Source organism: Lemur catta, chromosome 9 (genome assembly GCF_020740605.2).
Source record: "Lemur catta isolate mLemCat1 chromosome 9, mLemCat1.pri, whole genome shotgun sequence".
NCBI lineage: Eukaryota > Metazoa > Chordata > Mammalia > Primates > Lemuridae > Lemur > Lemur catta.
Genome location: NC_059136.1, coordinates 23,898,900 through 23,913,638, shown reverse-complemented (window position 1 = coordinate 23,913,638; position 14,739 = coordinate 23,898,900). Strand labels below are relative to the sequence as shown.

The 14,739-nt window shown below is 56.4% G+C and overlaps 1 protein-coding gene and 1 long non-coding RNA gene across 2 annotated transcripts; one reads left to right on the top strand and one right to left on the bottom strand.

The window, feature by feature from the left end:
- Positions 1-7,917: 7,917 nt before the first annotated feature.
- On the bottom strand, positions 7,918-10,715 carry LOC123644921. The gene is made up of 3 exons (XR_006737303.1): positions 9,900-10,715; positions 8,407-9,135; positions 7,918-8,317 (listed from the first exon to the last, which is right to left on the bottom strand). It is a non-coding gene; the product is annotated as an uncharacterized LOC123644921 (long non-coding RNA).
- GPIHBP1 (glycosylphosphatidylinositol anchored high density lipoprotein binding protein 1) lies at positions 8,425-11,196 on the top strand. The gene is made up of 4 exons (XM_045561366.1): positions 8,425-8,514; positions 9,084-9,206; positions 10,181-10,294; positions 10,451-11,196. The coding sequence occupies exons 1-4, from the start codon at positions 8,463-8,465 to the stop codon at positions 10,687-10,689; spliced, it is 528 nt and encodes a 175-aa protein (XP_045417322.1). The 5' UTR covers positions 8,425-8,462; the 3' UTR covers positions 10,690-11,196.
- Positions 11,197-14,739: the final 3,543 nt, after the last annotated feature.

Genomic DNA, 14,739 nt, shown 5'->3' with positions numbered 1-14,739 from the left:
GCACAGAGACACTGGATCATTCACACATCAAACATGTCCTGAAGGGCTGTCAGATAAGGAGAAAAACCTCAATCTCCAGGGGCTCCCAGAACAATGGGGGAGCCAGACAGGGCTTGTAGTAGGCTGACTGGTGGCCCCACAAAAGATATGTCCACATCCTAACCCCCGGGACCTAGAGAAGTGGCCTTATTTGGAAAATGGGTCTTTGTTGATGTAATTAAGTGAAGGATCCTGAGATAAGATCATCCTGGATTTAGGCTGGGTCCTAAACCCAATGACAAGTGTCCTTACAAGAGACAGAAGAGGAGAGACAGACACAGGGAGAAGGCCACATGACCACGGAGGCAGAGATTGGAGTCATGTGGCCACAAGCTAAGAACGCCTCAAGCCACCAGAAGCTGGAAGAGTCCGAGAACGATCCTCCCCTCCTCCTTTCAGAGGGAGCGTGGACCTTGCTGAAACCTTGACTTCAAACGTCTGGCCTCTAAAACCACAAAAGGATACATTTCTGATGTTTTAAGCCACGAAGTTTGTGGCAATTTGTTGTGGCAGCCCAAGAAACTGATCCACCATCCTTGGTCAGTGGGAGGCTGTTAGGGTTATTCCTGTGTCCTCTGACATGACCCTATTGGCTTTTCCCCCACACTATTATGAAAAATTTTAAGCATGCAGAAAAAGTTGAAAGAATTTTACAATAAATAGCCATATACCCAGCACCTGGATTCTACAATTAACATTTTGATATATATTTGCTTATCATATACCTACCCATTCCTCTGTCTACCCCCACAAACCTATCTCATATTCTCGATGGACTTCAAAGTAAGCCATAGACACCTGCACATCTCCCCTCTAAAGACTTCACCATGTACATTATTAACTATTTAACAATTATGTTTTGAAGTAAAATTGCATTCAGTGAAACGCACAAATCTTGAGTGTAACATTCCATAGCTCTGACAAATGCATACATACACCCGCCTAACTGCAAAACTTCTATCAAAATACAAACATTACTATCACCCCCAAAATTCCCTCCTGCTCTCTTCCCTGTCAGTCTCCATCTCCTCCCCTCTGCAAAGGCAACAACTGTTCTGACATTTTAAAAACCGTATGTTAGTTTTGCCTGTTCCAGAACTACTTCACATAAATAGAATTATACTGTATGTATTCTTTTTTTTTTTTTTTTGCAACACTGTTTGAAGACAGCACTCTACGTATTCTTTTGTGCTCGCTTCTTGTGACACATGTTATATATATCAGCAGTTTGTTCCTTTGCGTTGCTGAGTAGCATTCCAGTGGATGAATGTTCCAGAGTTTGTTTATCCACTTTCTTGTGGGTGGACATTGGACTGTGTGCAGTGTTTAGCTCTTACGAAACAAGTCTTGGTGTGTACATGAGCTGTCCATTCTCTTGGATAAGTAGTTGGGTGTAGAGCAGAGTTGCTGAGTCCTAAAATTAGGTAGATGTTCAGTTCCTGCCCAGGAAATTGATAGACTTTTCCAGAGTGGTTGTGCCATTTTATATTCCCTCCAACAGTGTGTGGACATCCCGACTACCGCATGCTGTAGAGACACTGCGTCAGCCCTAGGAACTCGTGGCCGTCTCACGCATTCCTGCCCTGGACTCGGACATACTCTGCTGCTCTGTTTCTTTCCGTGGTAATGGTGTCTAGAGTCCATAATGTAGACCTGCTAGGCAGGTCGTTGTACAGGGTTTTCATTTGCCTCTGGGCCTCTGCGGTTAGCAAAGTCAGGAGATAAGTATCCTTTTTATGAAGGAAAAAAAAAAATCACCATGTCTACCCTTTTTTCAATTCAAACTTAGGATTTCAGGGACTTTATTTAATTTGATTTTCTTAACGTGTATCTCTTTACTTTTATGCTGAAAAATCTTTGTTTTTAAAAACATTAACAGATTTATTTGCTTTTTCTGTGATGTATATTCAATTTCTGGGTTTTTTATTTAGAATTTTTATTGTGTGTGGAAACAATATATACATATTATTATGGTTTTTTAACAAATTGCATTCAGAGAAGCTTCACTTTTATTCTTGTCTCCCCTTCCGTGTTCTCTCCCTTCACCTGTAAGGCTAATCTTTTCAATGTTTCTTTTTTGGTAAATATAAGAAATAATTGTTTATATGTACGTTCCCCTCCTTACACAAAATGTGGCACATGAACAGCGCTGTTGTTCCCTGGCCTTTTTGCATGTATTAACGCAGCCTGGAGAAGCCTTCCTACGGTGCGCAAGGACCTCGCTCGCTCTTTCACAGCACCGTAGCCTCCAGTGGGATGTGCACCTGTGTTCTTGGACAGCGTGCAGCGGTGGACCAGCCCTTACAGCTCTAACTTGCAGACACATTAAGCAAGTATCAAGACCCATCTAAGGGGACAGAACTCCAGCACTCTGAGTGTGCACTTCTCCATCCATACACAACATCCGCACAGAGACAGAAAGGACGGAGACAGTCACAGAGTGTCATGGACTGAATTGTTTCCCAACTTTTTATAGCTTTTCAGTTCTATCTATCATTTCTCTTTCAATTTAAAACAACCTTTAACAACTTCTAAACGATGCAAAATTACTTTCCTTTTAACAAAAAACACATTTTCATGCCTTCTTATCACCTTTCTTTTTTTACCAAAACACATTTTACATTCCTTATACACTTTGTATATAAAATTGTTTCTCTTATTTAGTAGTTTTAATTATGTATATTAAGTATAATGTTAACTCTTAGTAACCCTTATTTTCAGTGAAAAACCTAGGAAGTAAGCAATTTTAATTATGTATCAGATGCAAAGCCCAGGACAAAGGACAATTCCTTGAGGATCTGAGCCTTTCCAGCATGGCCAAGAGGCACAGCTGGGCCAGGGAGGATGGGGAGGCCTGGGTGTTGTCTCCAGGCCTCACCATCATCACTTGTCTGGATCTTGGAATCCAAAGGCTCCAAACTAAAGACAAGCCCACAGTAAGACGTGTGTCAGTCTTTGGAGGAGCCCAGCAACCAGCCCCTCCCTGTGCCACCCTTTGCTCATTCCCAAAATTCAGAGACTCATTTCTCCCTCAAAGGGAGGCTGTGGTTACCCCATTTCACAGGTGCCCAGACTGAGACAGATGCCCCGACCTGCCCAAGGCCGCACTGGGAAAGAAAGGCTCAGGCTCCAAACCCCCCCAATCTTCCTCTCTTGTTTCTGTAAGCACCTGTTTGCCACGGGTTCAGTCCCTTTCATACCCAAACCCAGCTGAAATGTCCCCAAACCCAATGAAGAAAATATTGCCCAGCCTGTCCCATAGGCAAGGACATGGGGCCAGGGAGAGACAAGCCTCACCAGGGGCACCTGCTGGCAGGTGGAGGTGGGTACAGCTCCCAACCTGGGGATCATCCTCCCTGAGGGGTGGCGGAGCATCTGGGGTCCTGCTCTCCTGGGCAGAGGGCACCCAGTCCTGAACAAGCACCCAGGGCCTCTGGCTCTGCCACCAGCCTGCACTGGCCTCTCTGGGCCTGTCTCCTCATCTGTAAGTAAAGTCAGATGCAGGGCATCCAAGCTCCAATAAAACAATGCACTCAACTAAAACCATACCAGGTCTGGGAGCAGAGCAGAGAGCAAAGCAACCAACCCTTCAGTAGCCGACATTCCAGGCACCAGCTGGGCCCTGGCCAGCAGTTAGTCGCAGCTGCTATGCAAAGCAGTAGCCCGTGTGGTCTAATGAAACCCCTGCAGGGGGCCCAAACCAACCTTTGCCTGGGCAGGGGTCTCAGCCTCAGCTGTGTGGACCCCCACCCATACCCTGGACACCAGATCCCCATCCAGAGCCCCAGAGTCCCAGATCCACGTGCTCTGACTGAGATGTGAAGGCTGCACCCTAGGGTTGTTCTGACGGCCCTGCTAAGCACAGAGCTCCTAAGTCAGGCTAGGAGGAGGAGAAGGGACCTGGGCAGGGGCAGGAGGAGGCCCAGGCTGAGCCCTGGACAACAGGGAGGGGCAGGAGGCTGCTGGTGGCCACTGCTGCTCCTGGAGGGGTGGACAGGGCTGGGGCCCGGGGCCCTCACCCCTCCTCCCACCCAAGCCCACCCACAGACAGGACCCTTCTCCCTGCCAGGGCCCATTTCAAAATGAGCAGGACAACGCTGTACATGGAGCTTTGGGGTCTTAAGAGCCCCAGGCCCTGTTTCCTCTGGGGTTCTGAGCCCAGAATGGAACAGGCACCGGACGATGGCTGAGGACAGTCAGGAGGAGGTGCCCGTGGGGAAGAGTAGGGGATGGCATCTGGCCTAGGCTGGGGGTGCCAAGCCTAGGTGCCCACCCCACCATGCACCAACCCCCCACCCCTGTCCTGGCCACAGTGTGGGAAAGTGAGCCCAGAGGGGCAGTGTCCCTGCATGAACAGGCAGCGGTGGCACACGGAGCCCGCTTTCCTTCCTGTTTATACACAAAGTAGCTCGCGGCAGCACCCGGGTCCCTGGCTTCATCCGTTTCCTGAGCTCTGACTCAGGATGTTAAGAGAGCCTTCATCTTCCACACAGCTGCAGAATCTCTGCATAATTATTTTTAGAGTCTTTTTAAACATGTCAGTGTGAGGGAGATTGATTTCTAATGGGATAAAATAATGATATGTACAGTGTGTTCTTTGCCCTTGTGTTTTTCTAGTAAGGGGGTGTTAAAACCGAGCCTTGAACCCTCAGCCAGGCCAAGGGCCCTGAGCAGGGGGTGAGTACGGGAGGGGTTCGTGGAGAAAGACCCATGGAGAGGTCAGTGCTGGGCCTGAGTCTCTGCAGCCAGAAGGAGAAGACGCTGCCAGGAAGGGCATGGGGCCAGGGCCCTCCTGGCTGGTGTTAGATAGATGTCAGCCACCGTCTGTCAGCCACTGTCCGTCAGCCACTCTCCGCTGGTGGGAGCTTGGAGGAGTGAGGGAAGGGGAGACTCCCCAGAGTTGATGTGGATGGGCCGAGGGTGTCTAAGGACTAGAGGAAATGCACACTGAGAGCTCCTGGGGTGTGGACCGGCGTGGAAGGGAGGACGGACAAGGGGAGGATGCCCGCATGCATGAAGGACTTGGTGAATGAGCTTCTGAGACTGTCACGCATCTCCCTTGTGGGTTCCTGGGGGTGAATGAGGGTGCAGGGTGTGGGGGCCCCTCCAGGACACACTGCTCCCTCTGGCCCACCACATCTGCCTCTGTCTGCAGCTGGATTCCAGGGAAGAAAGGGGCCTGTGTCTCAGTGCAAATGTGGTGAGCAGCCTGCCTGACCTGGCACCAGGGCATCCTCAGAAGGGGAAAGGGACCCGGGAGAGCTGCCCTTCCCCACCCACCCAGGGGAGGAGGGTCTGGACTTTGCTCTAAAAAGGAAGCCTGTCCCTCTGCCAGAACCAGGTTCCCTGATTCCCAGAGACAAGAGAAGGTCAGATGCAAAGAGGGTGGGAAGAAGCCTAGAGCAGGGAGCTGGTCGAGAGGGCTGGCACATCTGCAGCCCCCACTCTCCCAGTACGAATGCCAGACCCTTAGCCATCGGCCAGAAACGTTCGCTCACCCTTCCTCACAGGCAAACTCTGCTCATCCCTCACCCCCCAGCCCCAAGAGACCCCCCTCCAGGATGCATCCCTGATACTCCCACCCCAGTCTCAGGGGCCAGCTGCCTCCTTGGGCACTGGATCTGGCTCACCTTGGTGTTCCCAGAGGCTACCAGGGGAAGGCTCAGAGTAGTCCCCCCAAGGCCAGCAGAGCCCATGGCCCCTCCCCGGCATGATGCCAGCACTGACGTCCCCCAAACCCCACCCTTACCATCTCACCCACTACCGGGCAGAAAGGAGCACTGAGCTCTGGGCCCAAGGCTGCTGCTGCCAGAAAGAGCAACGTGTTTCACGCAGGCCCCCAGGGAGGAGGGGACCCAGAGACCAGCAGTGTCCAGAGGGGCCGCCTACAGGAGCCAGCCCAGCCTAGCCAGGCAGAGCAGGCAAAGCCAGGGCCCTGAGGCACAGGGGTCTGTGGGCAGGGAGTTGGGGTGACTGGGCTGCCCTTAAACGGCACTGTGGAGCGTGGGGATGGCCTGGGGAGGAAGCTTGGGCCTGGAAAAGGGGTCAAACACAGGGCCTTGCAAGACAGAGGCTCCAAAGTAGCCCACAGTGGCTGCCCTCAGGGCCACCAGCCCTCAGCCCTGGCCCTGGGGTGGGGGGATGGTCTGGCCCTGGGGTCTCAGGGAATATGTCCCCACCCTGGAGTGTTTGAGAGGACACAACCCTGCCCTGGGTTGGGGGGTGGGCTACAAACACACTGAGCCAGTCGCTCTGCCCTGCGCCCTGGCAGCAGTGCTGGGGACCAGGTGTCTGCCACCAAGGTGTCAGGGAAGGGGGCACAGAGCGCCCCCAGCCTCGTGGGGCCATGTGGAACCTTCTGTGTGGACTGGGCCAGAGCCTGCAGCCTTTGCTGTGTGGGACACAGGGAGCCGGGTGTGCTGGCTGTGGGAGGGGCGGCAGTGCTGAGCCTCTCAGCCGCAGATCCTGGTCAGTAAAGCAGGGCTAATAATACTACCGCCCCCTAGAGTTTTTAAAGACCAATACATTTAAATTTAATTTTAATTAGTGAATTAAATGTTGCTGATATTGTCCCTAGGTAGACTCTCACAGGCTGTGGCTGAGCTGGGCAGTTTGCACCCGGGCCAAAGAGGCGCTGGGCCCAGAGGGAGGCAACTCGAGGGGCCTGGGCCCGTGTGGAGGGGGGTGGCAGGTGAAGATGCCCCTGCTTCCTAACAGTCCTGAGAACCCCGGGAGGGCCCTTCCTGGGAGCAGCTCTCGCAGTCAATGGGGCTGTGGAAAGGCTGGGCACTGGGCGGGGACGGAACCGTACGAGGGTGGAGGGCAGCAGTGAGGCAGGGCCAGGGGCGGGGCAGGGCACGGAGGCTGGACAGGGGTGGGAGGCAGGGGCGGGATGGGATGTGAGGGGGTGGGGCTGGGTGGGGCACGGGTGGGGCCAAGGGAGGGACACGGGACAGGACAAGGGTGGAGGGGCACGGGCAGGGCCAGGCACCAGGGCGAGGTGAGCATTAGGCATGCAGAGGTCGGGGGCACGAGTCCAGCTATGGCGGTGAGCACCGCTATAGGAGACCCTGGTTTGGAAAGTGATCTTGGCAGCCAGGACGGGGAGGGCTGGAGGCTGGGGAGTGGCCCATAGGGTAGAAAGAATGACAGGTTCTGTAGGAATTAAGGAGGCCTGTTGGCTGGGTGGCTAAAATTGTGGTCTCAGCAGATCCTGAAAAGTCATCACCTGCACCAGGCTCTGTCCTAAGCCCCAGCATGAGAAGCCCCAGGTAGCCAGGGAAGGCCTCTCTGAAGGGGTGACATCTGAGCAGAGACTGAATATGGTAGAGAGACAGCCAGGTGCATACTGGTGGGAACAGCATGCCAGACAGAGGGAACTGCAGAGGCAAAAGGCCTGAGGTGGGAGTAAGGGGCAGCCAGGAGGCCAAGGCCCAGAGAGTGCACTGATGACAGGCAGAGAGGAGGAGGTGAGAGGAGGGAGCTGAGAGTGTAGCCTTAGCAGGAGGACATCGGCTGTGTTTTTATTTAAAAACTCTCAGAGAGGCCGGGCGCGGTGGCTCACGCCTGTAATCCTAGCTCTGGGAGGCCGAGGCGGGTGGATCGCTCGAGGTCAGGAGTTCGAGACCAGCCTGAGCAAGAGTGAGACCCCGTCTCTACTAAAAAATAGAAAGAAATTATCTGGCCAACTAAAAATATATATACAAAAAAATTAGCCGGGCATGGTGGCTCATGCCTGTAGTCCCAGCTACTCGGGAGGCTGAGGCAGTAGGATCGCTTAAGCCCAGGAGTCTGAGATTGCTGTGAGCTAGGCTGACGCCATGGCACTCACTCTAGCCCGGGCAACAAAGTGAGACTCTGTCTCAAAAAAAAAAAAAAAAAAAAAAACTCTCAGAGAGGCCCTGGGTGTGACAGTGACTTGAGGGCAAGATGCCTGGCCAATGGTCTGCGGATAGAGGGTCCCTGACCCTGAGCTCCTGTGGCTGTGCAGGGCCACGGCGTCCACACTCCAGACAAAGGGGTGAGGGCTGCCAGATGCTGCCCGGCCCAAAGCAAGCCTCTCTGCCCCGCACTACAGAGCTGAAGCTCTGAGGCCCAGTGAGGCAGGGAGGGGTCCGGTGGCTCCTGTGGCCGGCACCATCTTCCGCCAGGTGCAGCCACAGGCAGCAAGCAGCACAGGTGGACAGGACGCTCCGAGCCCGACCACAATGACTTCTCCTTCCCCTTGGGCCACAGAGGTCCTGGAGGGAAATGGCTGTCCCTGGCCTGGTGCCTGGAGCTGGGGACCAGTGTGAGGCCCATTGTTTGAGGCTGGAGCTGGCGGGTGGCCACTGGGACCCCCCCACCAATGCCCTTCATCCCACTTACCACAGATCCAGAGCAGAGCGAGGACCCAGCGCGAGTGAGCGGCAGTGTCCTGCACGATGAAGGCGTTCAGGGCTGTCCTGCTCACCCTGCTGCTGTGCAGGCAACCAGGTGCGGGGCCCGGGGCGGCTCTGTGAGCTGGGTCACGCAGTCCCAGCCCACAGAGACCTCCAAGGACCCCCAGCCTGGGGACTAGATGCGGGCTTAGGGAGAGGAGGGGATGAGGCTGGAGTCCCCAGCCAGAAGGAGATGGATGGAGGCTGTCCTGGGCTCCCTGGGTCCCCAAACATCTGTGGCCCCAGCCAGGCCCTGGGGGCTCTCCTCTCCCAGGTTCCCTCTCCTCCCCAGCCCCAGGCTCAGCCTCTCCAGCACTGCAGAGTTTGGGGATCTGGCTTTTCTCCCAGCCTCCATTTCCTCTTCTGTAAAACAAGCAGGCCACAGAGAGGGTTAGGTGGGGTGGGGGTTGGGGCAGCCACAGCGAAGGGCCGGTGCACAGCCCCTGGGTCGTTAGTAATGAGGATGCCAGGAGGCACTTGGCCACAGGACAGGTGTGGAGGGAGCGGAGTGGGGCACGCAGGAACGGGAAGGGGTGGGGGGCGGGGAGCAGGCATTTGCCTGGAGTGGAGTGGGTGTCCTCTGTATCGGGCAGCTGAGATTTACAGGTGTTCCTGTGTGTCCAGGGAGAGGGCAGCCACAGGAGGAGGACAACGACGGGGACTACGGGCTGGACAGCTACGAAAAAGAAGATGAGGACGAGGAGGAAGAGGAGGATGCCAACACTATCCCTGGTGGCAGGGGCAGAGGTACTCCATCTATCCCCAACTGGGGGCCCTGCACTTCCCGCTCTTCTCTTCGAGAACATTCCCTCCACACTCAGTGTGGTGCTGGCTGGGCCGGGCTTGTGTACCTAAACCGACCCACGCCCACCCCACCCCACCCCACCCCCGCCCCCCTGAGCTTGCCTCCAGTGGAATGGGGGACACTCAGCACATCCCTCACCTCTCACCCTCACCATGACACTCCATCACCCTCCAGAGTAGGGACGGAAAGGAAGGAGCCACTAACGGGGAGGGTCAGTGGTGCGCAGAGGTTGAGTAGGAGGTCACAAGGGTGGAAACCAGCGAATGCAGAGGCCCCAGGGCTGGGGTTCAGGTGGGAAAGGTAGGAGCAGGCAGACGGTGGAGAGCCAGGGAAGGGCTTTGAGAAGAGCAGAGTGGAGGTGAGCAACAGCATACCCAACAAGCCTCTCCCCACATGGCTGGGGCCACCCTCTTCTCTCCCCAGTCCCCAAGAAGAAAGCAGAGCAAATGGCTACATGCTAACTGCACGGTCTGCCCCTGCACTGCCTGCCCCTGCAGCCCAGCCCCACCCCCTGCCCACCGCTCTGTCCCCCCCAGGCCTAGCCCCGTCCCGTCCCACGCCCCTCCGTGAGGTCCCCCGCACTGGGTCTTCTTCTGCCAGGCAGGATGCCCTGAGACGGGCTGAGTCAGACTCACCTGCAGGTCCTCTGTGCCCGTGGCAGGGGCCTGGGCAGTGCCACCCAACGAGAGATGAACGGAAAGTTCACCCTCAATAGCACCGGCTCCTGCACAGCTGGGCGTGTGGAGCCAGACGTGGGCTCGCTGGCCAGTCTGAGCAGGGAGTGCAGGAGGCTGAAGCAGGGCAGGCTTTGTGGGGGGCAGCTGAGAATAGGGAGGTGGACCTGGACGCAGGAGGAGACTGGAGGGGCACAGAGCAGAGGCTCGGAGGGCCCGCCTGAGCCCATCCTTGCCCCCAGGGCTGCGGTGCTACACCTGCCAGTCCCTGCGCAGGGAGGAGAGCTGCAACCTGACCCAGAGCTGCTCGCTCAGCCAGACCTTCTGCACAACCCTCGTGGCCCACGGGAACACTGGTGAGTGGGCACAGGACCGTGGCACCCGCACATCTGGGCGGCTGGAAAGTGAGGTGCTCTGACACCCATGCCTGAGGGGCCCGCCCAGAGCCAGGTAGAGCCCCCTTGGCGACCCCCACCCAGCCTCAGCCCCTCTTCTCCAACCCCTGCCCCCAGAGTCAGGCCTCTTGACCACCTACTCAACCTGGTGTGCAGACAGCTGCCAACCTGTCACCAGGACGGCAGAGGGGACCCAGATGACTGTGACCTGCTGCCAATCCACCCTGTGCAACGTCCCGCCCTGGCAGGACTCCCGAGTCCAGGACTCGCTGGGTGGGGGGGCAGGTGGCCCTGAAAGTGTGGGTACAGCCCTCCTGGTCAGCCTCCTCACCGGCCTTTCGACAATGGGGCCCTGAAGACCCTGACCCACCAGCTCCCCCACCCCAGCCCACCCCACCCGGCCGCACCTGGCCTAGCCAGCATTCTGCGGGCGCCTTCCCCTTCCCTCCCCACTCCACCAGCTTTGGAGAATAAACTTGAAGCATCTTTCATGATCCAGCCAGCACTGGCTCCTCCCAGCTGGGTCTATTTCCTCAGTTTCCCCACCGGGCAGCGTTGGCCTCCACGCTCCACTACCTGTGAGAGGCAGGATGGCAGTATTCAGGCGTCAGGCCCAGGCCCCCAGGAGCTGCGGCTCACAGGATGTGTCCACCAGCCCAGCCCGGGCTGAGATGACACTCACCGTGTGCCTGGCTGAGCCCCCCAGATTCCCACCACGAAACTCCTCTGCCCTTTCCCGAGTCTGCCTCCCACCTGTCCGGAGGGAGGAGGCTTTGGGAGGGAGGCTGTAGGCCACCCAGTGGGGAGAGGGGCCTGGTGGGGCTGGAGGGGCTGGGAGGGAAATAAATTTCTCCCATGTTGAAGCCAGTTATTTGGGATTTTTCTGTTTCTTGCATTTTCACAGTCTCATGCACACACAGACTTATGTATACAGCCCCTACTGGAGTACAGCTCAGAGGCCAGGCTGCCTGGGTTCAATTCTTGGGTGGACCCCTTACCAGCTCCATGGCCCCTCAGAACCACTTCACCTCCGCTTGGTCTCCTCCTCAGTGAAGTGGGAATTGTGGGAAGCAACATAATGAGACCCTGTCTCTAGGACAAAAAAATTCTGAAACAATTTAGAGAATAAAAAATAAAGGAAACAAAATGAAGCCACTGGCAGGGGGCTTGCCCAGGCCTTGGACTCCTGCCTAGGTGACAGCCCCATCTCCCAGGGTCCTAGGGTCCTGCCTGCAGCTGGGGTGCCCCACCCCCACCCCTGAGGAAGCAGAAAGTGCAGCCTGACTCCTCACTGGGGCTCTAACCTACCCTGTCTGAAGACGCAGGAGGCAGGTGGCACTTTGTGTGTGCCCGTGGCTTGGGAAGTGGGCGAGGAGCTGATGCAGGAACAGAGAAGCTGGTCTGCCAGACACCCACCCCAAACACCAGCCCCCAGCAGCCCACAGAGCTCTCTGTCCCGGCACCAACTCAAGATCCGAGCAGGAGGAGAGGCACTATGCCAAGCTGTCTAAGGGGGGCCCTGTCACAGCCCCCTGGCTGAGGAGAGGCTGGAACCTGAGGCTCCAGCTCGAGGTCACACAACTGGGTGGTCCAGGATCCGGTTCCAGGGCTTCCTGCCAACCGCAGCCATCTTCCCCGGGGTGTCAGGAGGGGGAGGGGGGTTCCTGGACTCCAGCCAAGGCCGGGCTGGATTCCCAGGCTGAGTCCAGTCGGAGCCAGGCAGGTCAGAGGGACCAGCGGATGGTCACAGCCAAGACATCCTAGGCCCTTCCCAAAGCCAGGACATGGTGTCACCCCCAAGAAGGAACAACAGGATGTGGTGGGAGGCTGTGTAGAGAGGCGGCAGGCAGGGAACAGATTCCCATGAACTTAGTGACTTAAAACAACCTGAGTTTGCGCTACAGTTCTGGAGGTCAGAAGTCTAAAACCAAGGCTCTAGCAGGGCGGTGTTCCTTCTAGAGAGAACCCATTCCTTGCCTTTTCCAGCTCCTGGTGGCCGCTGGCACTCCTTGGCTCGTGGCCCCTTGCTCCTTCCTCAGAGCACAACTCCCGGGCTTGCTTCCCTTCCCACCCTCTGCTGTCCACTCACGAGGACCCTGTAATGACGCTCAGGGCCACTTGGAGAGTTCACTGCAGTCTCCCCTCTCAGAGCCAAAAGTTCATCACAGCCACAGAGTCCATTCTGCCACATCAGGTGACATTCACAGACTCTAAAGATTAGGAACAGACCCTTCCTGGACACCTGCCCATGTCTGGCTGTGCTGGAAGCCATGGCCTGGGGAGGTAAGTCCAGTCTTGGAGACCAAGGAGCCAGCCCCAGTTGCAGCAGGAAGGGGGACTTGCCTGGACACTGGCGGCCACAACCCAGAGGCAGACCTGGTCATCGGAGCCCAAGCTCAGCTTCCAGCAAAGGCTTCTTCCCATCTAAACGGAATTCATGCCCTTTGCATACAGCTAGATTTAGGCTCCCTGAGACAGAGATTTTTAAAGTTGAAATATGATCTACCAGTGGGGGGAGGGGCGAAAAATAAAACATGATGGATGAACAGGCTGAACCACAGTGCCACCACACGGGCCCTGCCTGTGTGCAGAGCAGCCTGGCCAGCCTCTCAGAGCCCCTCAGGGTGCTCACACAGGACCAGGCCTGGCTGTCCAAGAGCCGGGGTGTGGCATCCAACTCAACTTGTGCGACAAACTCCAGCCACACGCGCCCCCATGAGCTCTGACCACTCACACTTGAGGACATACATGAGGAAACAAGGACACCTAACCCCCAGGCTCCGTCCTGGCCCATGCTCACCAGCCACTCTGGGATAGGAGGACACAGACACCCCGGCCAGGAGACCTGGGTGCGGGCAGATGCGCAGGGCTGCAGGAGAGACACGGAGGGAGAGGGCAGACTCTGTCCAGCACCCCAAGGCCATCAGACTCTCCCCAGAGCCCACCACGTTCATCCCTCCTCCCCCTTAGGGACTGAGACACGAAAACACTGCTCCAATGCCTGCTCTCTGAGGGGCAGAGCCAGAGTTGCCTTGGAAACAAGGGTCTGGGAATAATTTCGCTCTTTGTCTCTTAATTCGTTGGACCTAATGGTGACGTCTACAGCCCAAATGGAGGAGCAGATGAGAAGCTGAGAGGAGAGACCCACCTTGCTGAGCCCACCCCTCCCCCAGCTCTGCCTCTGCTCCCGGGGATCCTGCTGCTCAGCTCCAGAGGTTCCAAAATGCAAAATGCGATGCAAGTCACGCTGCACCTGGGCAAAGCTAGCTAATCCCAGGGACCTGGCAGCTCTCAGGCTTTTCTCCCCGCATCAAGCTAGGGAGCTTATTAAACTGGGGACGCAGGCCTCACCACACTCCTCCCCCAAACCTTCCTTCTCCACAGCTTCTAATTTCCAGGCCCTTGGCTCACAAGCATTGCTCCAGGGAAGCACAAAACTCCACCTTCACATGAAAAGACCTAACACCCACTGATACCCAGCTCCCAGCTCCAGCTGAGAAATAAGATGGAGGGGAAAGCAGCAAAATATCCATCAGATGTCCCCCTGCACTCTCAAGTCCCCAACTCAGGATGCCAGCTGCAGCCGCCCTGGCAACTACACCCTTCCTGGCAGTCCCGGGCCCAGCGAGGATCTCGACCACTCTGTGTAGGGAAGGAAGCTCTGTCTGCACCTGAGCTGAGATCTCAGCTCGCTCAGCCTGAGGTCTGGCTCAGTTAGGAATTTGCTTTCAAGCTGCAAGGAACAGAAAATCCATCTAATTGCACCTTTTAAAATGGAGGTTTTGTTTTGCTTCCATAATGAGAATTCTGGAGGCAGGTGGCTGCTAGCATGACTCAGGGGCTTAACAACTTGGGGAATGAGTCGGCAGAGGCCTGGCTGTGCCTGTCCTGAGAGAGGAAGAAGCAGGGAGTGGCACACGGGGCACGCAGAGCATGAGAAGGTGAATGGCCTAGACCAACCAGAGCCTGCTTCTGCCCCGAGTGACTGCCAGGGACCCCCAGGTCCAGTTCAGGATGTACCCTGCTGGCCCTCAGCCTTGCTCTGTGTGCGCACACCCTTTACTCAGCAAGTCCCCCGTTTTCCTGGCTGGTGTGAAGGAAACTGGTGACCCAGCCTAAAATCTGGGAACCAGGAGAACTCGGAGCTCGTGTTCCCTGGCCCTTCCTTTTCCTGGGCTGGCTGCGAGGTTCTGGGGGACTTACCCCAGGACTGGTGCCCGAATCCTCACCCCTTTGGAATCTGTGGAGTTAGCTTCCTCCAGAACTTGCCCCACATTTGTGACAGAATCTAGCTCGTGGCCAGAGAGCCCCTACCCTGAGCAGCAGCTGCGCCTCCCTCAATCAGACGCTGGACTCCCGGGCTCGCAGTAGTAGAGGGGCGCACCTGCTGAGCCAAGGCTTGGCTC